This window comes from Haemaphysalis longicornis, unplaced genomic scaffold (assembly GCF_048455015.1).
Source record: "Haemaphysalis longicornis isolate Haplotype H1 unplaced genomic scaffold, Haemaphysalis longicornis Haplotype H1 scaffold_3, whole genome shotgun sequence".
In the NCBI taxonomy this organism is placed as follows: domain Eukaryota; kingdom Metazoa; phylum Arthropoda; class Arachnida; order Ixodida; family Ixodidae; genus Haemaphysalis; species Haemaphysalis longicornis.
In genome coordinates this window covers 198,981,970-199,008,578 of record NW_027526335.1, presented here as the reverse complement: position 1 = coordinate 199,008,578, position 26,609 = coordinate 198,981,970, and the positions used below count along the sequence as shown (strand labels likewise).

At 46.8% G+C, this 26,609-nt stretch overlaps 1 protein-coding gene and 1 pseudogene across 1 annotated transcript in view; one reads left to right on the top strand and one right to left on the bottom strand.

Annotated features, from left to right (window-relative positions):
- LOC144175924 (luciferin 4-monooxygenase-like) overlaps positions 1-26,609 on the top strand; it is a 104,157-nt gene that overhangs the window by 57,704 nt on the left and 19,844 nt on the right. Inside the window, exons 6-7 of the mRNA XM_077704993.1 lie at positions 1,415-1,586; positions 5,939-6,039. Coding sequence (XP_077561119.1) covers positions 1,415-1,586; positions 5,939-6,039 — 273 coding nt within the window. The remainder of the gene's footprint in view (positions 1-1,414; positions 1,587-5,938; positions 6,040-26,609) is intronic.
- Positions 12,759-14,332, bottom strand: LOC144173761 (PRA1 family protein 3-like; annotated as a pseudogene).

The window sequence follows — 26,609 nt, the reverse complement described above, 5'->3', positions numbered from 1 at the left end:
ATTACAAGTTCTGGTAAAAGTTTCAGAGCTTTTTTAGTTTAGATGTATTTACTCTGCGAATTAAAATTGCAGCGGACGACTAATTAGGGCTCATTTGTGGGCATTTAAATCTTTACAGGGGGTTCTTTTTGTCTTCATAGGCTTAGCCAGGGACGCGCGAGAGGTGTTTGCGGGGTAGGATAAAGAGCGCGAGAAAAACCTTTCTTGCTTTTAGTTGAGTACTTTTATTTTGACGTCCCTTGCATCTAGCGCGATTTATAGCAACCACCTGTGCCAAAGAAACGCTATTTTATGATAAAGTTGAATATAAGTTTGCGAACCATGCACACGCGAATGATTCTTTAGTCCTGTATACGGTAACGGTATTTTATTAATGAGTCATCACATAGAACTATTGGCTATAATAAATAGCTCATATGACCAGCGTTCTTGCTTGTTCACGTTCGAAAAAGGCGCTAGAAACACGAATATGTAGTTTTATTCTCTTTAAATAATTGGACCATTTGGACAAACGAATTTACAGACGCCGCTGCGTTTCCTTTCCTTTGACTACACCGTTTTTTTTTAATCAATCGGGAACTATTATTGTTTCTGCACAGCAATGCAGCGGAACTACGGCGACTAAAGCTGGAAAGTTGCTGATTATGAATTGGTAGTAAAAAAGTTCATTTGAAGTTGAAACAATGATCTCTTGTGAGCAATCATCTGGACAAGTATAATGGTAGCCCGAGCTAGTTGAAGCAGCACACGGTGTTCTTGCACTCAATAGTGCCGTGGTAAAAATAAAACAGCAAAAAGTATATAGTCAAGCATTTGTCACTTATACCTAACGGCAGCAGGCACCAATAACCATTTCCCAGGCGCAGATGTTTGTAATTTACAGAGGAAGGCACACTTCGCCAACAGTTGCCTTCTTAGTTTGAAGGAAAAAACATAATTTCTGGTGGAGATCACTTCACTTACTTCAATTTCGTATGTGTTATAAAAACTTTTCTTCGTCGTTTTTTCTTGTTTTTCTGCTCATCATAATTGTGTGTATAGCAGAAAAGGATGTTACAGATATAGTGGGTCAGCTATATTCCCGAAAGCTGCAATGGACACGATATTTGCAACGTCAATGTCGGACATAAAAAAAAAACTTGTATTGCAACAAGAAAAAAGCAATAAGAAGCACGCCTAATCATATTTTACCACTTCATCACAAATTCAAGCAGTTTTGAGGCAGCTAAATTGAACTTGCGCTATGGCAGGTTCAAAGAGGACAAATTTGTTGCTGTTTGCTAAATTTGGATTTTGTATATTAGAGGTCATTAAAAGCATTTATTAAAATATTTTCTATATTGTTTTCAAAATTACATTTCTTATCTGCAGTTTAGTTTGCTCCTAAGTATATCTCCCAATGTTACGTAAACAGGCGACATCAACCATCCTGCACCCAGCTACAGCTCTGCAGGTTTCTCAGCATCCACTCCTTCTGCACGGAAGCCTGGAGAGCCTGAAGAAAGTGATGATTGGTGGCGGGACAGGGCCGGCACCGATTATGAAGACCCTCGCTGAAAAGCTTCGCCTTGGCGGTGTTTCGCCAGGTATCCTGCCTGTCTCTCTCATTGGTTTTATCTCAGCTCGCTATCTGGAACGATAGAAAAGACAGTGATATCTCTTCTGAAAAAACTCATTGCACAAGTAACGTTCATGAACACATTCTTCTACAACGAAACAACTGGAAAAGAACATGAGAAACTCGCATTCGCACAACAGACGAAATTGACTTCATTTTCACTGGCAACCGAGGTATTCTGCAGGACATAGCGATGATAGGCAAGATTCTGAACAGCAATCCCAGGATGGGTATATGCAATTTAATCCTGGATCTCGAAAGAGAAAGAAACAAATCTCCTGAATAGCACAATACCAGCCATGACGTCAGTCACTGCAAGGACCAAGAAGTTAAAAATAACTCCTTAAAATAAATTCCTGTTTCTAAACGAAAAGAACGAGTGTCGGCTAGACAGGCTCCCTGACAACCGAACAACATCAATCACACATTCAGGAGCAGCTGTAGAAAAATGCAGCATGTAAAGAACTACCTGAAAATCCAACCCAGAAAGCGACTGTGCTAATTGTAGAACATATGAACGAAATAATGTCAAATACTATGGGTCCAATTGAGCTAGCAGAGCTGTTGAAATGGGTTGCTATAGAGCTTGATTTGATTGCTGACAGAGCTGTTGAAATGGTTCCTATAGCCTGGCAGTAATATAGGAAACGCTGGAAATAGGAGGAAGCATTAAAGAAGCTAAAAGGAAGCTAGCCATCTGCAAAGACATAATCGAAGCGCTCAGAGACGAGCAGGGTAACATTATGCACAGCATGGACGACGTTATGGTAGTTGCAGAACGCTTCTACGCCAGGCTATATACGCGAGTAACCTAAGACAAGGGGAACGTACAATAGCCTGCGATGCCCCACTAGTAACTAGAGAGCAAGCAGAGAATTCTCTCAATTGCATAAAAACAATCAAAGCTGCAGGTGATGGCAGCATAACCGTGGGTTTTATACGGCAAGGAGGACATATTGTACCAGAAAAGCTTGCTGCACTATTTTAAGAATGATTAATGAAATTATGAAGGCAAAATGAAAGTTTGGTTGATTTAAAAGATTTCCTCGGTAGAATTGTGTTGACACCACTTTTAATGGAAACGTAGCTCAAATAAGCTATATAGTTACGAAAAAGAGAATGGCCATGCGACCCACTACCTCATTCCGAGCAACATAATTTATGATGTCATACCAGCCATCTCTGCGATTGGCGTAGGCCGGTAAAAGAAAACGGAATATAAGCACAACTTATAAGCCTGCCGAACGAGCTCTTTGCGCTTATTGTAATGCGCTTACATCAACGAGAATCAAAGTTTTAACTTAAATTGGTTAATTTATCTGTGAATAAAGCATCTTTAGCTTCTGGGCAAGGGCTTGGTGCAGTATAATCACAAAATATTTCGAATAAAACAAACTTGTATTTTCTTCATGGCTGCATTAAGGACTCAAAAATGCGCCTAGTCTAGATAAACCTCAACAAATTCTGTTTCATAGGAAGGGAGACGTCAAAGGCGTCATACATTACAAATGCATCAGCATATTCTTAGTGGTTTGGGGAGTGTTTATCATAGTTATCGTTAACTGCATAATTGCAGCCTGGATTCCCAAGAATCCAGAAAGCAGGCTGGACTTAGAAAACGCTACTGAACCATGACTCACATTGATGTCAATCAAGCAGTAGCGAAATAAGACGAACACACTAAAGCACCTTACATGGCAAGAATAGGCGGTTAGAAAGCATTTGGCTCAGGGCACACCGCAGACAGGCTGGAAGCATTAATAACCAGCTAATAGATTAGACCTACAAAGGACTTCTACACGACATACATAAGTGACGTGCAGCAGGATAATCGTTTACAAGCAAAGCGTCAAATTCCTGATCCAAAAGGGGGTAAGACAGGGAGGTGCCATTTCGCCTAAACTGTTCCTAACATGCCTGGAGTGGTTTTCAAAAAGCGTGACTTAGAAAACACTGGATTTAGAATAAACGGAGACTACTGGAAGCATTCGATATTTGCAGACGACATAATGTTCCTAAGGGAGACTGCAGAACATCTTCCAGAAATGCGTGAGGAACTAGATTCAGAAAGTATGGCCGTAGGGTTGAAAATAAGTATCAAGAACATCACAAAACTTTATTACAGCGGGTAGACACACTGGTCGGCTGTGGGATTTAAGGAAGTGTGAGGGTTGGAAGGATTAAAGCTTACATTCGGTGTACGACGCCTGAGGATGTCGTCCACCGAATGTGGACGACATCCTCCGAACGACACATCGAAAGCAGCGTCTGCCGTGTATTGGTGGGTTGCAGCGGCGTTGTCCAGTCCAAAAGCCACTGTACGTCGGGCGGGAGACAGTTTAGCCAAAGCGTTTGGAGGCCGTGACAATCCCACAACATGTGGTGTACAGTGGGCGTGGGTCCTGTGGAGTGGGAGGTGGTGGCCACAGCGGCCACAATTTGCTGATCCTGGACGGTAAGCTGGTGATATCTTGGCACATAGGGACACCATTTTGCAAGAACATCATCGGTGAGCGCGGCACCAGCCCGTGCCTTGTGCAAGAGCACTAGTACGCCACGGGGCAATCCAACGGGAAGCGGAGCGCGGTATCGTGGAATTAAATTCTGAAGCGACTGCTTAGACGCGTGCCTGGTTGTAGCCTTGGCTTCTGTGGAGTCGGGGTAATATTGGGCGAATGGGAGGGGTAACGCCGGGTTCGAGCGGAGTTTAACGTGCTCGCTCGCGCACACGCTAGCGCTCTTGGTGCCGATCCCGCCTTGCTGTCGCGGTGCCCAGTCTACCCGAGCCACTATATTGCGTGTGTCCTGGAGTCTGCAACAGATGGTCTTTATAAGATCACAGGTGGTTCTCACGCATTGGGTCTGGCCAATTCGCATAAGTAAATAACTATATAAATATGAATACATCTAATATAATGATGAATATACATGCCGAAAGCTCACTCTCCAGAAAACAAGAATAATAATACCTCGGAAAAATGGACGACTACCTCGATACGGTGGAAAGTGCTTACCCCAACAACAAGATAGGAATCCAGCGCAGAATAGGCATGGGTTGGGGTGCAGTCGGCATGCATTTCAAATAATGAGAAGTAAGGTACCTCTATTACTCAATAGAGAAACGTGCAAAAAATTCATACATCCGGTGAAAAGGTATGTAGCGGAATATTCTGATGCGTCATTGTCACGAAAGGTATTCATAGTATATGCATTATTTCGCACGTGATCGCACAGCTCGCGAGGAGTTCGAGCGACTAGCGACACTTCGAAACCGCCGGCTCCATCGATGTCGAACTGAAATTTCGGGGAAGTAGTAGTTTGCAATTTCTCCATTGTGTCTGCCGAATGCAGGCGTACGAAGATGTAGTATATACAAAGGCGTATTATAATTTCCTGCTCGACTAAGCTGCGCCAGTGCAGAAACTGCTGGTACAGCTCACGCTGCAAAGGAATCAAATTGCAGCGTAAGGTGTACCACCATGTTTTGCACTGGCTAAGCTTAGTCGGCAAGGTAAATATACTACCTCTAAAGCCGAGAAGGCAACAAATGCTGCGAGGAAAGCCAACCGAGCAAGAATGGAAAACGGAAGAATGAGCGGGAACACAAAATTGCGGTGATAGCGCCTCTAATTATCATCCGAAGTAAAAGCCAAAGCGCCTGCTTCTTTGAAGCAAGAAATAAGCAGTCTGAGGTGCCCCGACGCATTAACTTCACTCGATGCAGCGCCTACATTTTTGAAAACTAGTTGGTTACCGGTGGACAATCCCCAAGAAGTTCTTTTTGCCGCTGTTATTGGAAGCGTTATGGTATGGAAGTAGTGCGTTGTCACACCATGTCTGGATCACGCACCAAATTGTCGCCTGACGATGTTGTGACCTGCTTCTTACGACACAATTACAGATTGATGACGCCAGAGTGCACCAGTTAAATTTTCTACTGAAGCCTGGATACGATCATATTACAGGCCTATATTTGGGTCATATGACATCACAAAGTAGTTACTTTGATATTATAGTCCAATAGTAAGACATCGCTTCCGAAATGTAAGCAATAAAAATAGCTTTTCGCCTTAAGTATCCGCATGTACCAAAGAGTGCACCCGCTAGCAAGCATACAGTGCACAGGCTACCGTTACTATCAAACAAACTAAATAAAATAAAGCCGCAGTGGAAAGAACAGCCCTGACTAAATACAAGTTAGTTTACTTCACCAGGAAACTTTTGTTTTGTTCTTCTAGAAAAGTGAGCCTTTTGCCCTGGCGTTATGTTTTCTCGTACGCTGGACCAATATAGTGGTCTTCCATTGTTTACTCTTTGCAGGATACGGAATGACCGAGACGTCCGGAGGCATATGCATTTCCCCTCCGCAATTAGTAGACTTCCGCAATACTGGAAAACCAATGGCGTTTACACAAATGAAGGTGCCTATTTTCTTGCTCTTGCAATCACATGTATTGACATAGCGCAGCTGATCGGCACCTAGCTGGTCCTGGATTTTGAGGCTTTGCGACGTTTTGCAAGGGTATGGTAGAATTTGCCAGCTTTTTTTAGCCTAATAGCCATCCTTGCCACGCAAGGGCTTCAGCTTAGCTAGGACGAGTAATCACGCAGTCGTACCGGGGTTCAACAACACATTCTTTGAGCAGCGGGTATCGCTACGTCTGGCATACCACCGCGGTACACTATCTTTATACCACCTGTTTCGCATCGACATCCGGGCTCGACGCGCGCCGGTGAAGCTCAACGGCGTCATTCAGGCTAGCGAAGCGACCGCGAAGCTATGCACAACTTTGCCAGGGGTTGCTAGAAAACGCGAGGTGACGTCATCGCTCGGCTAGGTTTTGCGGTGTGGCGGACGGATAACGCTTGGCCTAAGCACCTCCGCTATTAAAACCAGTACCGTTTCACTCTGCAAATGTACAGGTCCAGCAGAGCTGAGAAACAGGACTGAGGTAAGGTACGAGCTGTCACCAGGCAGAAAGACACATTAATTATTTGCAGTTTTATGCGCATTTCTTTATTTCCTTTGTCCGTCGACATGGCTGTAACGCTATCTATGTACGACACAGCAGTGGGGAGCGTAGCGAGTGCGCCGCACAGGTGGTGTGTGACGAGTTTGCGCCGCAGCTGTGAGGCGCGCGCTACGACTCACCACTGGTGTGTGGCAAGGGTGTGGCAATGGCTACGAGGAAAGCGACAACGCACGGGCGGTCACTAGACAGAATTCAGCGCAGCTATTTTTAGCTCCCACAACGTAACCGGGTTTTTTGGTCCACCGGCCTTGGTATACGCATGCATTATTCAGACCACATCACATTACTTCCTTAAATACGACTCGAGGGGATATATACACAAGGGAACGGTTAGCGAGAGAAAAATCCTTTTATTGTGACGAGTTTGTAATGTGAAAGATAAGTAGACCGTTGTTCTACAATTGTTGATGGGCAGAAAATGGCGGCGACTGGGACGGTTATTAAAGTCCGTTGTATTCCGTATAAAGAAGTACATAGAAAAAGTTACCCTTTTAATACGTGGTCGGGAGGCTTATAGCGGATGACTGGGGCCGTGATTTTAGCGTGCTGGTGGAATAATGTAGGGATGGCGGAGCAGGCTGAAAAAAACTTCTATAAAGGGAGAGGGTAAAAATACGGCGGCGGAAGTCAATGTTTAAAATAGCCGAATCTTTTCTTGAGGTATGATGCACTGGTATTATACAAATCAGAGGAGTGAATGAACCTTATAGCATGGTTTTGAACTGCCTCGGGTGACTGTATTAGGTGCCCGTAGTGCAGGCTCCAGATAGGAGACACATATCCCAATTTATACCGGATAACAGTCTTGTACGCCCTCAGCTTCACATTCTTTCGGGCGTGCTGAATGTGACCATTCGGAAAACCCATCGACGTGTTTGTAGATGATACAATGTTAGTCATATACTGGCGCCAGTTAATGCCATTAAATAGGGCGACCCTAAGATACGTATATGACTGCATGTGTTCGAGGGCGAAGTTAATAATTACTCAGGGCAATAGAAAGAAGTTGTTCTGGGCGTAGAATGAGACTCTTTTTCATTTGTTAAAATTACGTTTCTCAATCCAGCAGTCACACTATCCTTGCAAGTGGTTGAGGTCATCTTGGATAGAGGTCTTATCATCGCGATTAGTAATTTAGCGATTCACCTACTCGATATGAATGTATAACATCATCATCTTTCTGCAGGTCCACTGCACGGCGGAGCCCTCCCGCATTGAACTCTACCCGCCCCTGTCCTGCTCTGCGTGATTTTATTCTTTCCCTCCGAATATTCTTATTTCTTCTCTCTATTGCAATTTCTGTCCGCTTCGTCTCGTCCTGTCACTCGGTATTCATTCGCGGTGCTCTCGGTTCGTATATCTACATGGTCATCCCGTCTTGCGTTTTCTATTTCCTTTATTTATTCGCCTAGTTTTGAATATGCAATCTCCTGCTCCAGTTTGCTCCTCGATACAGGGTGCTCGTTTCCTGGCCCTAAACGCTAATCCTATCATTATTCCCTCAAAGGCGGTTTTTCCATCCGAGTCCGCGTGCCGTCTAGCTTCGCTGTTTTCCCGGGCAGCTCAGCCTTTCGGAAGTTCTTTGGCTGTACCTCAGCCCATGTGCACCTATAAGTGCGAAAACCTCGTCTGCAAGCCGAGCTGCCCTGCTCACAGTGTTTACATCCTGCCGGTCCTTATGTCCCAGTATTTCATGTTCTCCGGTATTCGGCGGTGAAAGTACTGTAAACCTAAACGTTCAACCACGTTGCCCTGCTGTTCGGAAGCCTTAGCATTGTGAGCCACTCTTTCATGTTAGCCCTCAGCTTTAAGGAGAACTCCGAGTACGGCATAGCTCTCTCGGCATCGCGGACGTTTTGCCGAAAAGCCTGAGGAGACAGCCTGTACTTGAGCAAGACCTCGACTTGACCTTCTTGTAGTCCTCCACCTCCTCCTTTGCCAACTGGGAATGACGTTGGATACCTTGCCTGGCAAAAGCGCAAGCAATCTTTGTGGCCATGTGTTTTGACTAAGGTGGGCCTTTTCGCACGTACGCTCAAAATTTACCAAAAAAGACCACTGTCTTATAATTTGTACGGCGGCATAAGGTAACGCATTCGCAGCGCAAGTCGCTCAGTCAGCGCCGACTGCATGCTGCTACCACGATGAAAATGAGGTTCAGACATTTCGAGCTCTAGTGAATTCAGCTCTATTTGCTGCTTTTACTTCTTTTGCCAGGTCTCTCTCGCTCTAGCTCACGCTCTGGTTTCTCCCTCTCTTGATTTCACAGTCTTGTTTCTGCGTCTCTCGCTCATCTTCTCGCGTTTCTCGCTGGGGTTCAGCCTTTGCTTCCTGATGTTTTGTGGTCTCCCGTTCATGAATGAGCTCAGTGGATTCCGGCAGCTCGCCATCGTCAGCCCAAAAAGTAGGTATAGCCCTTATCAACTCTGGCTTTCTCACCAGGTCAAAAAAATTCAAGCGCAACTCTTTTGAAAGCTCTGGGAATTCCGGTTTTCCAAGCGCTTTCAATTTCGTAGCTTCCCAAAGCAGTACTTTCCCACTATACCGTAATAGTCTGGCTTGAATAACCGGCGCAACGAAGACACACACCCTTTGAAGACTGCGAAAACTCCGCAAAAAAAGGTCCGTCGCTCACGATTGGCCACCATAAAGTGTGCGAGGTACGGAGTTGTCTTGACGTATGTGAAATGGCATCCGCACTGCTGGCAACAGTTGTTACGTTGGAGAAAGAATCCCCGTACCGAGCTCCGTCGCTAGCGTCATGCACCTTAAGCGTGGTAAATGAGCGGCGAGCGAGCGAGCTGCATTGTTGTTGATAAACAAGTGCCTAGTGCCAAACCAAACTGTATAACTGCATGGCGGCAGTTGAACAGCTGCGGTGCAGGATTACCATGACAGTCGATGGACAGGGCGATGCTCTCTTTCCAGCCCCTAGTGCCAACTGATTCGTGCGATAGAAGTTGCGGAATTTATACGCAGAATCGCCACCAAACAAACAACCTTTAAAGTCGTTGGGGCACGGTAGGAACAAATAACAAACATTCACGAAGATGTTTTCCCGGTGTCACCATTTCAGTTTGATCTATGTGCAGTGGCGCAGGCCTCAGATTAATTCCAGACAGAGGGAGTTGTCTTATGATGCACGGCTGTCGCCGCAAGCTAGCTCACAGAGTGAGACGGAGTCACGAAGGGACAATAACACTTTCTATACCACTCAGGGCAAAGAAACATTGCCAACAAGCTCTCAAGGAAAAAGTGACAGTTTAATTGCACGTGTACGCTCTACACGTTATTCAAGAAGACAACTATAGAATATTCCATGGACAACAATGTTCAAACATCATAAAAAACTGTGCACTGGGGCAGCCTAATATCGCGTGTACACCAGACTGCTTCGAGTTAGTCCTTACAACAAAATGGCAAACGTCCCCGACAATTACCCGGCTCGGGAAACCGTGACCCTGTAGGTGCTTTCCAAGTCGGGAGTCCAAAAGCAGACGTCGGCGCGAGGACCCGTGTGGTTTCACCGAGAACTACCCGTCAGTCCGTTAGGCTTGCAGGATTACTGCGGCGGCCACCAAAGGGGATAGTTCATAAGATCTTCTGTAGACACGTTGACAGAATATAGGACCACAACTCCGGTATAGAATGCAGGTTCCCTTTTTATAACATCTTCGCCCCTCCTTCTTCTACGCTCTCGCCGTAAAACGTTATTTTTATGGTGGTCGTTTTATCATTTTGTTTCTCGCCGAGCTCCTCTGGCACTCACAGTGCTCCGGCGTCGCCTTTTTTTGGTCATTGCGACCATCCCCGTCGTCGCCGGCGCTCCTGTGACCTATGCCTTGCTTCGGCGTCGCCTCATTCGGTGATAAGACTGCTGGCACGTGCGGGTTCACTCAATCTCTCGACGCCTCGTCTCTGCTTGCCTTTTTAGACACTTCCTGTCTGTTTACCTGTGGCCACGTCATCGGCAGGATGACGAAACGTGGGTGCGCTATTGTAAAACGACGCACCACGTTCCTAATGGTATATCATGATGTTGTTAAAAGATGGAGACGATTACCATGCTGCAAACAGTGACGCCGTAGGCAGCATGAGGCCCGCTTGACTAGGCGTGGTCAAGCCTGCCTTGTATATATTGTAAATATATCTCTCATCATCCTTAAAGGGGCCCTGAAAGGCATTTTGAGCACACTAAATGAAGTAGCGCAATCGTTAGATTGGGTCGTCAAGGTCATCTGGGCCAAGTATTACTCTTTTACGCGCAGCGGAAAGCTCACACTTTTGTTGCAAAGTTTGTCGCTTTTTTCTCACCCTTTCCTTCGTGTTTTTGGCCGCCGCCATCTTCACATGTCTACATCATCGATTCCCCGATGTTCGTCATGAGCTAGACATCCTGCTATTGGGCGGCTTTTTCACGCACTTCCGGCAAAGAGATGAGTCGTCTGCTCAGCGTCGACTCGCCGGCTGATCTGCCAGCGTAGTGCCGGAGTGCTTGGACATTTTACGACAAACGAAACAAGTGTAAACAAACGCTTAACCGTTCGTATTGAATGCAACACGGCCATAACACGACATGGATATTCTCTTACCGGAGTACGTCCCATAAAGAAAGCGTTGAAGCCCCGTGGCACTTCTTTCGTGCAATCGCAGAGAACGCCCTGAGCCGAATGCCCAGGTTTCACGGATACATTTTTTTCCACTTCAAAACAATCCAGAGATGCGTTTCGAACGAACACAACGTCACAACATGCGTTGCAAGTCTGAACCGCGATTGACAGACGATGGGCTGCCTCCTCTTGCTCCTCGTAAATTCGGCACTCACCTCGCGCGCGGTTTGCGGGGACGAACAGCAAGTCACTTAACTCTGGCGCGCAAGCCGAGATGGCTTTTAGCCACGCACACTGCACATACCCCATGCGAGGTTGAGTCGTACGTCGCTCGAGAAAGATAATCCAGGCCATGGGAAGCACTATCCACCCGCAGAAGCACAACGTCGCATTTCATCGCGAAACAAAGGCGTCCACAACACACACACCATCGCCTCCTGTAATGCCAAACGCATCTCGCACTTCCAAATGAGAGTGAGTACTATGCCTGCAGTGCCCATATGCCGCGAGGTGGGGCCCCAAGCTGAACCGGGATCACGCAACCGTAACTGACCTCTGGGGCGGTTTGTGCCTTGTTGCCAAGGCAACCGATGTTTGAGATCGTCAAAGAAAGGCGCTCGCTCCAGCGCTAGAAAGCTCAGAGCCGCGCCGGAGCATGTTTAGCCAACGTTGCCGCTCTCCACCACGCGTCGCCCCAAGCTGAACTGGTCACATGATTGAAGCGTTTTGTGCACGGGTTCTGTATCGGCTTAAAATGTCTTTTTCACATGGCGCCGGCAGGAATTACCACCACCGCAAAATAAGACCCGGCACCAGCGGGGCCACATCTGATACGGCGCTTTTTGGATAAACAGTGCGCGGTGCATGAAAGGGACCGAGCGCGAGATCCTCCCCAGCGGCTGCGAGTTCGCCGCCGATTAAAAGTCACGTGCTGCACTGCAGCAACGCACACCGCGAAAGGGCAAGGCCAGGCCACCGCACACATGCGGGCAGAGTTTTCGTTCGCTTATCCATCCTTGAGCGGAGTGCGGAATTCATGGTGTCAACAAAACTTGCCCGTAGAAGACGGCAGTCGGAGGAGCGTAATGCGGAAGTACGTCACCGCTGACTAGCGCAGCATCATGGGAGGCAGTGCTCGCGCGCCGTCAACAGTTCAAAAGAGGAGGAAACGCGGCGCGACGATAATGCGCGGTTTTTTATTTACGATTTCTCAGCTAATACTCATCGCTTTAACAAAATTCTTGCGGGAGGAGATTGCTAATACATTGTCGTATTTGGTTACATGTAGATCCATGCATCGGCGGAAGGTATTTCAGGACCCCTTTAACCATCGTTCGTTATATTTGCTGTGCACAGCGGTTTAACTTTGGTGGACAGTGCGACATCATCCCCATCCTGATACCAGCAACGCAACGTACCAGGACGGGCGCAGTCGTTACGCTGCGTGGACCATGTCGGGCAGCCACAACCTCACCGAAACCAGCAGCCGACTACGTCCTACTGCCTGTGTCCCCAGCCCAGACCAACCTCAGCCACGACCAAGTGAAACGAGACGAAACGAAGGCAAGACGTCAGGTCAGGTGCCATCTCTTCCGGCGTGGACCCGAGTAGCTGAGGGGCTTCTTCGCTGACTTGACGACGGTACTTCTGCGGTACAAGGAATCATCAAATTGACTATCTTCATTAGTGTAGAGAGGCATTACTTTACGGCTTGTGGTGATGGCAAAACAGCCTGGGGCTGTTTTGAGAAGGAAAACACGACGTTGCAAACGACGACGAAGGAGTGGGCAGCACGCGGACGGTCTGGCTGCGTGGTGTCATGGCCGCCACGTACATACTGTAAATACATCTCGCATTATTGTTAACCAACATTTGTTTAATTTGCTCGTCGACGATGTTACAATATGCCCAGCACAAACAAACACGCACACGTCACCACGCTAGCACGCACCACTGGAATACCTGGTAGTTCCTCACATTGTCCATCTTTGTTTCTGTTCACTTCACGACGAACACTCACCACTGAAGCAGTATAGAGTTCACTATATTGTTCGCGCGGAGAGCCCGTACGTTACTGTGAGTGCCGTGATTCCCTCGCAAGCCCAAAGTCCATCACCAAAAATATCGTGAAAATCACACCTCTTGGACACGATAGCAAAACACAAAATTTCAGTTATTTTTTAAAACTTCACCGCGACACACTTTTTTTCCTGGCACTGCCCAAACTTTTTAACACAGAGGTAAAACAATAAAAACAGGCTAGAATTTTTTTGGGCTCCGAAGTTCCATATAACGCCACATTTATTGCTCACCGTCCTGTTTGTACTATCACCTGTTATGTCATGCTAAGGGCCACGGCTTTCCCCGCAGACCATGCTAGTGGGATTCTGCTGAGGCCGTCAGCCTCTTCATTTTCACATCGCTTATATGCTGAACAGAAAACCAATACTCTTGTAGCAAGAGACTTTACCACAACAGCCTGCCTTTGAACCGTTTGGAGTGGTGGATATAGTGAAGTGGCTGGTGGTGAGTTTTCCCCACGAATTGAACATCCGTATATATGGGGTGAATTTTTCGGTGCCCCACCAATTTTCGCTTCAACCCGATGGTTTCAGTTTTGTTGGTCAGCCTATTGTTGATATTGCACAGCCGAACTGCAGAATGACTAGCCACCAGCGCTTTGACTAAGAGAATGCCGAAGAACACGACGACAGAATTAAGGGCATGGAGGATAAATTGGCCGCCCATTAAAATTGAGAAGACGTTCAAGACGAGGCGGTCCCTTAGAAACTGTGTCGCCTCCCTTCTGGAGTATATTATACAATAACACCGAGCCAATGCGGCTGCCACAACCAGCACCCCGGAGAGCATTTTGAAAGGCCGCAAGATTTGGGCTGTGAGAAAAACTAGGGAGCAGAGACGACGTGATTCGCCCGGTAGTAGAGCAGGTTGTTGATCACTGCGTTTCCCCGTTTGTCGGAATCCTTCACACAGGGCAGCTGAAAGCCGGCGGACTCGCGAACAAAATCGTCTAAGCTATATAGAGGAGCTGCTTCTACGTTGTTTGCCATTTTGCTTTCCTCGGCGGATACCGTTTTTGGTAGCATCACAGGGTCGTCCGGGACTCTGACTACCGTCTTGCTACCCAAAATGAGCTTTACCCCTTGCCGAGAAATACGGGGTTCTGATTTCGAATTACAACTCGCGGAATTTTCTGACGTAGCCTTCCACTAAACCGACGGAGCTGGTTTCGCCGGTATGCTTTTTTCTTGGATCAACGTTCCCCTCACTTTCACCTTACAGCTTCGGCGTCGTGCAAGGTGGATAGATAAGTTCCAGCAGCACTACAGCATTCGTAACTGAAATTTTGTTCCCGTTCATGAATTCCGCGAAGCCACACCTGATATTTTCTGTGTTAACCGTCTTCGGAGCAGCACACACACACCATGCTGGTGTGGTGCTTGTGCTACCACACCAGCAAGCCCCTCTCCTGAGCCCAGTCGGCCCATACATGCACCACTTGGGTGCGTTTGAAGCGGCAGGCGCGCTGCGGCAATTGCTGGCAAGGTGTCATTGCCCATAAAATAAAAATAGCTTCGGTGCCGTCCTGTGATGGAATCTTCGTATGTCAGCCTGGCTGTTTCCCACATTCTTCGGTGTTTTTCTTCACCTTCGCTAAGGTGTTGCTTCCGTGCTTCGAGAAACTGGTCAGGCAGCTTGAGAATGTCTTCGAGCGTCTTAGCTTTTCTGTACATGAAATACCGATCGATATCTCGGGTGGCAAAAACTTAGACATTTTTCTTTAAAGAGTAGCTCGCGGATCGCCCCGTATTCTTGTTCTATATCCGATAACTCCATCCAGCCAGCAAAGTAATGACTTAATCTCGCCCCATTTGGCGTTGGAGCCTTGACATCGGGTGGGCTTTCTGTATATAACATCTCATGAAAACCATCGACCGTGATTCTAAACCTCTTTAATAATGACCCCTTCACCTGGGCGTAATTTCCAGTGTCCACAGGAGTGAGCCTAACATACACGCTCAAAACATCCCCTCTCCGATAAGTGCTGAATGCATTCACCCACCGATCCACTGTCCAATTAGGGCTTCGAACGATAACTTCAACTTCTCGAATGTGCGCGTAAAGGTGGTCCCTTTTCTCGACGAACGGCACATGTAGCTAGCTAGGGTTCAGGCGCAGTTTGCTAGCCTCATCTCGAACGCTGCGATTTACGTCTGACGCAGATTCGCTTTCTAAGCACTGAAGTCTAAGTGTAGTGAGAAACGTTCAAGTTCCTCTAGTGGAGCTCTCTCTCCTGGCTCTGCGGCTATCTGCTCCCTTTCCCTCTCTCTCTGTATAGCTCGTCGCGGGTGCGTTCTCCACCACTCTCAGCGTCTTCACTGGCCTTCTCTTGTTCAAATAGACTTTGCTTTTCTACCTCGTCCCCCACAAGTGCTCTCTCCACGCGTGTGGCGCTAACTGGATAATCTACCTTAGTACAAGTCACGCCTAACCGGGCGCAAAGGGAGATTAACTTCTCCACATTCATTAAAAGAATGTAAACACTCGGAAAAGTACACAGCAGACGCGTGCCAAGCGCCAGTAGCGGCGGCGGTTCATCACGCGGGCTAGCAACGATTGTGTCACTTCACGGTTCCTTTACAACGAAGCATAAACAAACGATTTCGGGCTCTTTCCCAGCTCCCAGCACTTCCTTGCATCAAAGTGCGGTCGCGGACGGCATATTAGCTGTTGTGACCGTTTAGTATTTACCTGTGTTCATTGGTGCAGCCCCCCACCGATTAAACTGTGACAAAGGGCGTTGCTTTTTTGTGTACGGCTGGCGTCGCTAGCTAGCGCAAAGAGTGAGACGGAGTCGGGAACCCACAACAAAACACTCATTATACGCCAGAAAAAAATAAAAACATTGTAAACAAGCTCTCAAGGGAGAACTGAGACTGTACATGAAGGTGCGCGCTCGGTACAAAAATATACACCCAACAACTAGATAATAAACTAACCATTACCATATTTCATGCAACAGTAAAAACTAACAACCTATTATAAAATGTACGTTAATGTTTGTAGCAATTCCTTAAACTTAGTGGCAAATATCCTGAAAAATTACCCGCCACGGAAAACAGCGATTCCCTACGTGCTTTCCTAGTGGAGTCCAAAAGGAGACGTCGGCGCGAGGACACCAAACGACTCGCAGGGGAATCCACTCACCGGGGAGTCCACTCGGTGCAATCACTCGGTGAAGTCTTGCGCGCTTACGCTGGCGGCGATCCAAGAGGGCTGTTCCGATAATCTGCAGACACGTTAACCGAAGTTCCGACCAGACTGCGTGGGCGCACTGGCGTTTCGTTTTTATAGCATCTTCGTCCCCGCCTTCTTGTATTGTCTTGCCATGAAATAAGCTTTTCTTTGCGGTTGTGTTTATCTTTTGTTTTCTCGCCGACGTGTCTCTCGCGGTCGCATTGTTCCGGCGCCACCTTATTGCTTATGTCTACCGTCGGTGCGTGTCACCGGTGTTCCTGTCGCTCTTGCATTGCTGCGGCTTTGCCTTATTTAGTGATGCCGGATTACCAGGGATGACTTAATCTCTTGGCTCTTGCGCTCTCGTTGCCTTCTTTGGTCATTTCCTGCCTGCACCTGTCGCCACGTCGTTGGTAGGATGACGCAACGACGGCATAGTACTGTGACACCAGGTATCCTGGTAGTCCGTGCACATTGATCCCGAGAAAAGGGGGAATGAAGATATCAGCGGGAGGAGTCTGTTAACAGAGTCAGGTCTCAAGACGACCCCGCTAAAACCAGTTTGTTCTCGTTTTTAAAACTGCTGCGGGCGTGAATTGTTGGCAACGGGTGCCTTTGCTGCAGGTTAGCTGAGGAATGTCGTCACGTGTTATAGGAGGGCGGGCTTTGCCACAAAATGTGTCGTATGCGCGCACAGGATAGCGGTGCGCTGAACCGTAACAGTAGATAACAACACAAAAAATTGGTGGTCGATGTTATGATTTTATGCGAATATTGCAATAAAGTATAACAACTAGGGTGAGAGCATACTTTGCCACTTCAAAGAATAAACAATGTTTGTACTTTCTCGTCCAGTGATATGAAAAACTCCGAGGTCATATAACGAAGACCTCACTACATGATCGCGCTCCTTCGTTTCGAAATAAGAAAAAAAATTTCAGCTGGGTGTACGAGAAAGCAGGCGTCGGCAGCCTTTTGAGGTGGACGGCGGAGCTGCATAAACACGCCACGTCGGCGCCGGATGGCAAGCCGGGTAGGGGTGCGGGGACATTTAAAGGCAAAGGGAAAAAATAAGCGAATTCACAATAATATTATGCGATAATTGACAATAAGCTGCCTAAGTGCGGAGATGGGGGACAATACAAGTCAAAACGAACAATTATTTGTTCTTGTCTCCTGTCTACCCCATTTGAGGTCAAAACTGGCCTGTCGGCCTTCAGATAGGAAGTGACGCGGGGCGGGGTGGAAGTCCTGACGACTTGCTGAGGGCCGCATAATACCACCCCGCGGGTCACATCGACCCGTGGGAAGTAGGATGCCGAGCCCTGTTTTAGAGGGATGGAAAGTGTTTCGGTGTCAAGCGGTGCGTAGGATCACTTAGAGTCAAGGGTACGCTTCGTAGGCGGCGCATGATTGAATGGTTCAAAATTTTCAAGTAGTTCAAACAGTTCAAACAGTTTAAAGCCACGGTGTAGGGTAGTCGCTTCGTTCTCGTAGAGATTGATTTCGATGGGGGACTGAAAGCCTTCTGAGATTTTTTTTCTAGCATTTTGGCATACCAAAACTTCAAGTTGCTTTGAGGGGACTTGTCCGTGGTAAGGCGACAACCCAATCGACCTAAGGTCTAGGTAGTTGGACTCGCTAAAGCCGCAGTCTCGTAGAAACGGAGCAGCGGGGCAGCGAGAACTTCAGACTTGAGCATTGCGATCCCTGACGTACAATTGCCGTTATTCCGCATAATTGCGCGTTAGGTCATTACCGAGAACGCCGTAGGGTACAGAAAATACACGGCGTCACCTGTACCCGGAAGAATCGCGTGAATTGTGCAAAAGAATTAAAGCAAGAGATAAGCTCTTCGATAAGTTCATTCGCGAAAAAGATGCCCATATATTTTCCCAATACAAGCGTTTAAGGAACAGGCTCAATTCTGACCTTCGAAAAGCTAAGCAACAGATTTATTAATTAAAGTTCTCGTCTATCGCAACAAAACCAAAAAACTTTGGAAACTAGCGAGGACTATCATCGGCAACCCTTCTACTTCAACCACATCTACGCTCACGTATGATGACACAGAATATAGTAACGAATTTCTGGGTGAAACATTTAGTCAACATTTTGTTACGTCATGTGTATCCGAAGAAGTATATGACTCAAACGTTGATATTGATCACACATATTTGTCTGTTTCCAATATTACTATTTTTCTCTCACCATGCACGGAAGTCAAAATATATTCTTTTCTGCAATGTTTATCTAATAACACGTCGGACGGTAACTACGACATTAAGGCTCAGCCTATTAAAGCTGTCACGAATTTTTTGTGCATGACTCTGTTTCATATTTGTAATCGAGCGTTCACTACTACCATCTTTCCGAATGCAAAAAACAAATTGCCCGAGTAGCCGTATTGCATAAAGGTTGTTCAATGGAAAATATTAACAACTATAGACCCATTTCATCCTTCCGATTTTCTCGAAGTAACTAGAATACTTAATAAAGAAAGGGTTAACCAAGTTTCTTGATGCGACTGACCCGATTGGCTTTCGTAAAAATCGTTCTACCGAAATGGCATTGTTAAATATTAAAGAAAGAATACGGAATAATTTTGAAAATGAAGCATATACCGTTGGACTTTTTCTAGATTTCAGAAAGGCATTTATTTGACTACATTGGGAATGACATATTGTTTGGTAAGCTTCCCTTCTTTGGGATTCGAGGTGTCGCCTTGAATTTGCTACGTAATTATTCGAAAGCTCACAGTTTAGCAGCCTCAATGGCTACCGATCGCCGAGAAAAGGTATTTGCTGTGGTGTGCCTCAAGGTGCCATTTTGGGCCCAGTGTTGTTTTTTTTATACGTTAATGACATTATACATATTCCTTCTACTCCTGTTATTATGCTCTATGCCGATGATACCAGTGTGTTTTTCTCTGTTTTTCCTTTGGGTACCTTGGAAACATCTGTTAATAACTGGCTCATTCAGCTATCAAAGTTGTTGACTCTAAGTAAACATGAAGTAAACGTCAGAAAAACAAAGTGTGTTGTTTTTAAAAGAAGAAACACGCTCGATGAATATGACCATTTGGTAGAATTTCGGAACACTTCTATAGAACAGGTGCCCGCTTTTAAATTTCTAGGAATTCTTTTTGATAAAAACCTCAGTTGGACTGTTAATATTAGTAAGGTACACGCCGTTGTGTCACGGTCTGTTGGTTTGCTTTATAAAATTAATGTCTGGTCCCGATCCCGCTCATGCGCCAAATCTACTACGCGCTAGTGCAGTATCATCTTCATTACTGTCTTTTAGTATGGGGAAGCACGGTGGCAACTAATTTAAACAGACTTCTAGTACTACAAAAAACAGCTCTTCGCTGCATTGAGAATGTACCTTGTACGCACCACTCTGCCCCGTTATTTCTGCAGCACGGTATTCTTACAATACATCAGTTGCTTGAACTTAAGCTAGTCTTATAGTCATAACGAAATATCAAAGAATTCAATATTTTTAGAACAATATATACAGTATATGTGCATTACGATCTTCGGCCGAGATGTTTTAGGACGCAAATGATCCGAACAAACTATGGTATGCAAAAATTAAACCGTCAAATTCCTACTTATCCAAATAAGCACCCAGCTGTTGGAGAATTACTGCAACACACCACTGCAACCACGTCTTGGGCCGCGCTAAAGAAAAAAATTAAACATTACCTAATATCTGTAATTCTGTAGCACTACTCCGTGTAGTTTCTATAGCGCTATTCTGGGTAGTTTGTTATTTTTTTTTGTTGTGCGCGTGTTGTGCTTGCTGATATTTTACTTTTGATAAAGGTACAGTTTCGGCTTTTCCTGCATTTAATTAGAATTGAGTGTCGAATTATGTAGCGTTACTCGGTGTAGTTTATAATTATTTGTGTTGTGCGCCTATTTTAATGGCTACTATATTATTTGGAAAAATGTATAATCTTGTTTTTACATTACCCCGTTATGGCTAGTTGTCATGTTTTGTTTCTCACCGTTCTATGCAATGTTGCAATATTACATGTTGGGCTTATGGCCGCCGTCGGGCAGAGTTAATATGCCTTTTGCCTCTCCTCTCGAGACATGGTTTGTTTAAATAAATGAGCTGAATATCTTAATATCACAAAAAGGAATCACCAGGATTGTAGTCTGGCGCGTTTTTAATGGGGTGAAACGGAAATTAACCGTGCTTCACAGAGTCACCGTCGCCATTGTTAATGTTAACAGCAATACCGCGGCGTTCTACATTCGCAGAGAACTCAAAGCCAGCAGCTAGATTCCCGTTCGCGCCAGTACATATTGCCGAGTCCCACTCATCGCGTCGTCTAGGGTGACATTGTTGTTTTTGAGGTAGGAGCACTGGCACAAGGGGGTGCCACGAGCGCTTTTTTTGGGGGGTAGAAGTTTTTATTTGATATCACAGAAATGAAGCAGTTATGTTTTGGTAAGCAAGAGAACAATGCAAATATCACTAATGTATTCATATCTTGCCGAAATATGCCTAATGGTTTTTTTCCCAAAGTAATTTTGACAACCATCAACATTGCCACCAGATTTATTAGTTAAGAAAAGATTCGTCTTCGTCAGCTTCTTCTTTAGGAATTGTTTTCATTTAACGCATGTGTGCTTGGGGCTTGTTCCCCGCTAGGCGTTTCCGTCTCCACATTGCTGCGACCGCGTTACCACATTTTATGTGATGAAGGCGTGAACCAAACAGACTTAATTGCGAAAAGCGCAGAGACAGGACAACATAAGCAACAAGGCCTTCATCTTAGGCTTCCACTATGAATGTATCTGTGCAATTAGGAAAGATAACAGTGACAACCTGAGGGCACACAAAAACAAATAATGATGTAGACGAGAGCAGGCTTTTGGCAATGAGTAACTAATGGTCGCACCTTCCGAATAATATGTGAACGGCTGAATGTACTTGTGATGTGTTTATACAAACAAAGGCCTTTTGTTAAGCTTCCTTTTACAAAACGGAAGGCATCAAATAGCTCCTCGTAAGGCTCTTCAAAGCAAAGTAACTGACATAGCGAACGATTTAATTGATACCCATATGTGGTTTATGAGATAAAAGTACACGATTATAATACTTTTTCTTGATCAATGGGTTTACTGTCTCATCTAGAACTGTTGATTTTTCACGATTTTAAATAACGGTCTTGACATTCATTTGGGACAATATCCCAAATGAATTTTTTTTTAAAATACACCGAGTGGTACAGCAGGTATCTTGTAATTATTTATCGCATGTCACTTTCAACATCCAAGCTTCCAGACAAATGGAAAATTGCAAAACTAGCCCCAATTCATAAATCGGGAGACACCGCTAAGCCATGTAATTTCCGGCCTATTTCTCTTACCTGCACGTCATGTAAGCTACTGGAACATAATATTTTGAAGAACTTGCTTTTATTTCTCGAACAAATAAAATTTCCGGCCTATTTCTCTTACCTGCACGTCGTGTAAGCTACTGGAGCATAATATTTTGAAGAACTTGCTTTTTTTTCTCGAACAAATAACTTTTTTAACTCCCAACCAACACGGATTTTGCAGTGGCCTATCTACCACCACTTAATTGACCGAAGTAGTCCAAGACCTTGCCCAGAGCATTATTAACGGCGGCCAAACTGACATCATCCTACTAGACCTAACGAAAGCATTTGACCGTGTATGTCATAGCAAATTATTAGCCAAACTGGAAAATGCTATTAGTTCTGAAGAAATTTTGGAATGGATGAAAGATTATCTCACTTACAAATCACAGTTTGTTTCATTTGAGAACGTGACATCCAAAGCACTGCCTGTATCATCCGGGGTTCCTCAAGGTTCTGTTCTCGGACCAGTATTATTCCTTATTTACATTAATGATATCACTTCAGAGATTGACTGTAATATAAAGTTATTTGCCGATGATCGTATTCTTTACAGAAACATTACCAGTAACCATGACCCCAATCAACTTAACAAATCTCTTAACCAAATAGCCGAGTGGTGTTCTAACTGGCAAATGTCCATTAACATTAAGAAGTCTGCATCCATGTCTGTAACTAGACGAAAGAATCCATCTGTTTTCACCTACAAAATTACCGACACCCCACTAGGCAAAGTAAGTCAACACAAGCACTTGGGAATAACCATTACGCCCGAGCTCAGGTGGGATACCCACATCTCAAACATTGCTGCATCGGCCCTTCGCAAACTATTTTTCCTTAAAAGATCCTTACGACTGTCACCACCATCTACCAAACTATTAGCTTACACTACGTTTATTCGACCGATTCTTGAATATGCCAATACAGTGTGGTTCCCACATACTACAACTCATATCATGACTTGGTTCCATCATCATCAGCTCGAGCTGTATGGTCGCATTGCACATGGGCTCCGTGTTCTCCGAGCAAATATGCGATAATTTCTCCTGACCCTCCAAACCTGCGGTGTCGTCGAACTCAGCCACTCAAAAGGATCATCCCGACACCACGTTTGACGCGGTGGGTGCAATTTTTGGACATTAAGGGCGCAGAGCCACCCGCCAAGCCTACCACGGTAGGTAGGCCTAACTCCCGAGAACGGCATGCAAAGCTCCTTGCGTGATGGTGACGGCACTTCGCACGTGCAAGCCCTTCATCCAGACCTGCATCAAGCTATGGAATCGGATATCACGGATGAGGAGGGTCAACAGCCTGCCACTACGAATCAAGATGACGATTTCATCGAGGTCGTGTCGCGATCTCAACGCCGACGCCAACGCGGCACCGTCACGCCACCAGCGAGCACAGTAGGCGTATCACCAGCCCAAGCGCAAGCAGCCAACCTACTGCAGACACGTAAGCCCACATTTCGTCCTCAGCCACTCCCCCGAGGCGATTATAAGCTCGTCTTACGCCCGCAAGGTGGTTTACGCCTCCGAGACGTGGAATACGCCGAAGTCGCACTGGCCCTGCTGAACGCGATTAACGCTACGTGGCGAAAAGCAAACCTCAGGCTTCGCATCGACTCTATACAGAATACAGCTACCATCAGCACTCCCTCTGCGGAAGCAGCCCGAGCCCTCGTTCAAGTCAAGCAGATGACTCTCGGCACCGCCGTTCATCCAGTATCACTCTACGGACTTGCTCCCGATGATGCCAGGAAGGGTGTAATCCATGGGGTTCCCCTCCGCTTCACAAATAATGAAATTCTCAGCAACCTCGACCAAACCGAGCACGAAATCTATGCAGTGCGTCGTCTTGGCCAAACCACGACCGTGATCCTGACCTTTGCAGGGCCGAAGGTCCCATACTTTGTGCGCCTCTATGGGGCCGAATACCCTTGCTCGCTGCACAAGAAGACAGTTCCAGTCTGCGCCACGTGCCACGACGTAGGACATCGATCTACGGCCTGCCCTCAGCCCAACGTCAAAGTGTGTCACCACTGCGGCCTCCGAGACCCGGCCCCAGACCATCCCTGCTTCCCTACCTGCGGCCTATGTGGGGGACCCCATCTCTCGGGCTCGCCTGGCTGCACGAAGCGCTATGCCGAACCCTACATCCTCCGGCAACGACGGTTCCGGCAAGTCGTCGCGGCCAGCCGGGACAGAGCTCAGGACCCGACCCCTCCACGTGGCCGGAGAAGGGAGCGGTCTGCTACTCCAAGTTCGAGACGCCGGAGCAGATCCAAAAGCAAAGGGCCTGGCGGAGCACCAGCGAGGCCGGCTGCACACAATGAAGACTCAAATCAAGTAAGCTGGGCTCAGCACGTATCTCGCACTGCTCCACCCCAAGCCCCCTCCCATACACAGTCACCCCAGGCTAACACACAATGCCACGAGTGCCCTCAATTGCTGCAAATCCTTGAACAGCAGAAAATTATGATAGCCTCTTTACAATCACGTCTGGAAGCCTTAGAACGCGCACCCCCCAGTACTAACTCAGAAAAACGAAAGAAACCCAATCCTGACTCCGAACCTATGGCTGCAGACCAAAATTCCACCTCACAGACTGGAAACCAACTTCCCTCGTCTCAGGACGTCTTTGCTCAACTAGTCAATCAGCTTGGAAATTTGAATGAGGAAATCAAAAACCTCCGCTCAGACAATGTCATCCTCAAGCAAGAATTTCAATCCCTGAAGGAAGATCTTGCCGCCCTCCGGCAGGAAACGCAGGCTTCTCTCGTCGTCAATTCCGGAGGCCTTGAAACCCGTACAGACGCAGGGCCCATTAGACAAGACAGAATCGACGGTTGTGGCTCCCGTCCCCACCGCCGCGCAGTACCATACGCTCGAACAGTCGATGGCATGACCTGCCACCCGCCTTCAGATGGCCACGACACGCTCTAAGCAACAAGCCACGGCGATCCTACAATGGAATTGCCGTAGCTACCGAGGCAAAGCAGCCTCCCTACAACAGTACATACTTAGTTTGGACCCACAACCAGATATTATAGTATTACAGGAAACAAATGGACCCACCAAGCTCCCGGGCTACCTATCCTATGAAGATCCCTTGAAGAAAGCTACAGCTACTTTAATTCGTAACTCTATTGCAGCCACACAGCATCTCACGCCACAAGCCGGCTGTGAACACACGCTTGTGGAGGTCCTCTCCCCTTCCATCAAACAAACATCTAATCTATTTATTTTGAACATTTACTGTCGCCCTTCTACCAAGCAACCCGATATCCAGAGGACAATTCAGGAAGCACTAAACCTCGCTAGGCAGTCTCCACTACTTGTACTCGGGGACTTCAACGCTCCACACCAGCTTTGGGGGTACAAGTATAAAACAAGAAAAGGGCAGAGCGTGGTGTCAGCCATCGAAAACCTCGGCCTCACCCTCCTGAATGATCCCAACACGCCGACCCGCACAGGGACTAGCACATGTCGTGACACAAGCCCAGACCTCTCTCTGCTATCGGGACAACTTGATGTTAGATGGAGTAATACTCAAATAAATCTTGGCTCGGACCACGACATTATCCACCTCCTCCTCCGACACCGGGATTTCAAAGCCCGCACCGGATTCGCCCGTATCACCAATTGGGATGCATTTCGGAAATCCCGCCTAATTCGCTCCTCAGACCCTCACCAACCCTTTATGGAATGGATAGAAGACCTCACTCGTGATGTTAAGGCTCACACACAGACTGTAGCCACGTCCTACCAAACCCCAAGTGTGGACGCAAAGCTCATACGCATATGGGAGGCGCGCCACAGCCTTACCCGCAGGTGGAAGCGTCAGCGCCATAATAGAAAACTTCGCAAGAAGATTTCACTGCTCTCACAACAAGCCGCTGAGTACGCTCAGAAGTTGAGCAGAGAAAACTGGCTCCAGGTGTGCGACAGCTTGCAAGGCACTCTTACTACCCGCAAGACGTGGCACCTACTACGCCACCTACTTGATCCCCTCACCAGCAAAGGGGAATCGAACCGAAACATGACCCGCACCATACACGCGTACTCTGGAACACCCGACCAACTCATCCGGGACCTTCAAGACAAATACCTACAAACAGATACAGCTGACCCTCCGCTACCATACACAGGCACCCCCAACGAGTCCCTCGATCGGAATATCCAGCTCTATGAACTCAGGGCTGCCTTGGAAGAATGCAAGAAAAACAGCGCCCCTGGACCCGACCAGATTACTTACAAGGTCCTCGCCAACCTTGGGGATGAAGCACAAGCGACCCTGCTCACTCATTTCAATGAGTTCTGGTCGTCTGGGAAGCTTCCCTCGCAATTGAAGACTGCTGAAGTACGGTTCATACCCAAGCCAGGTAAATCCCCACATATCGACCTCAGACCGATTTCACTCACCTCCTGCATTGGAAAAGTATTGGAGCGCATTATCCTCAAAAGACTCCAGCAGCATTTAGAAGATACGGGACAGATGCCAGACTCCATGTATGGATTTCGTCAACACCTCAGCACCCAAGACGTGCTCCTTCAACTGAAGGAAGAAATAATCGCACCAGCCACCCGTCACTCCCCTCGAGCCATACTTGCCCTGGATCTTAAGGGGGCATTTGACAACGTGACACACGCGGCAATTCTTGGTCGGCTTAATCAGACTGGCTGCGG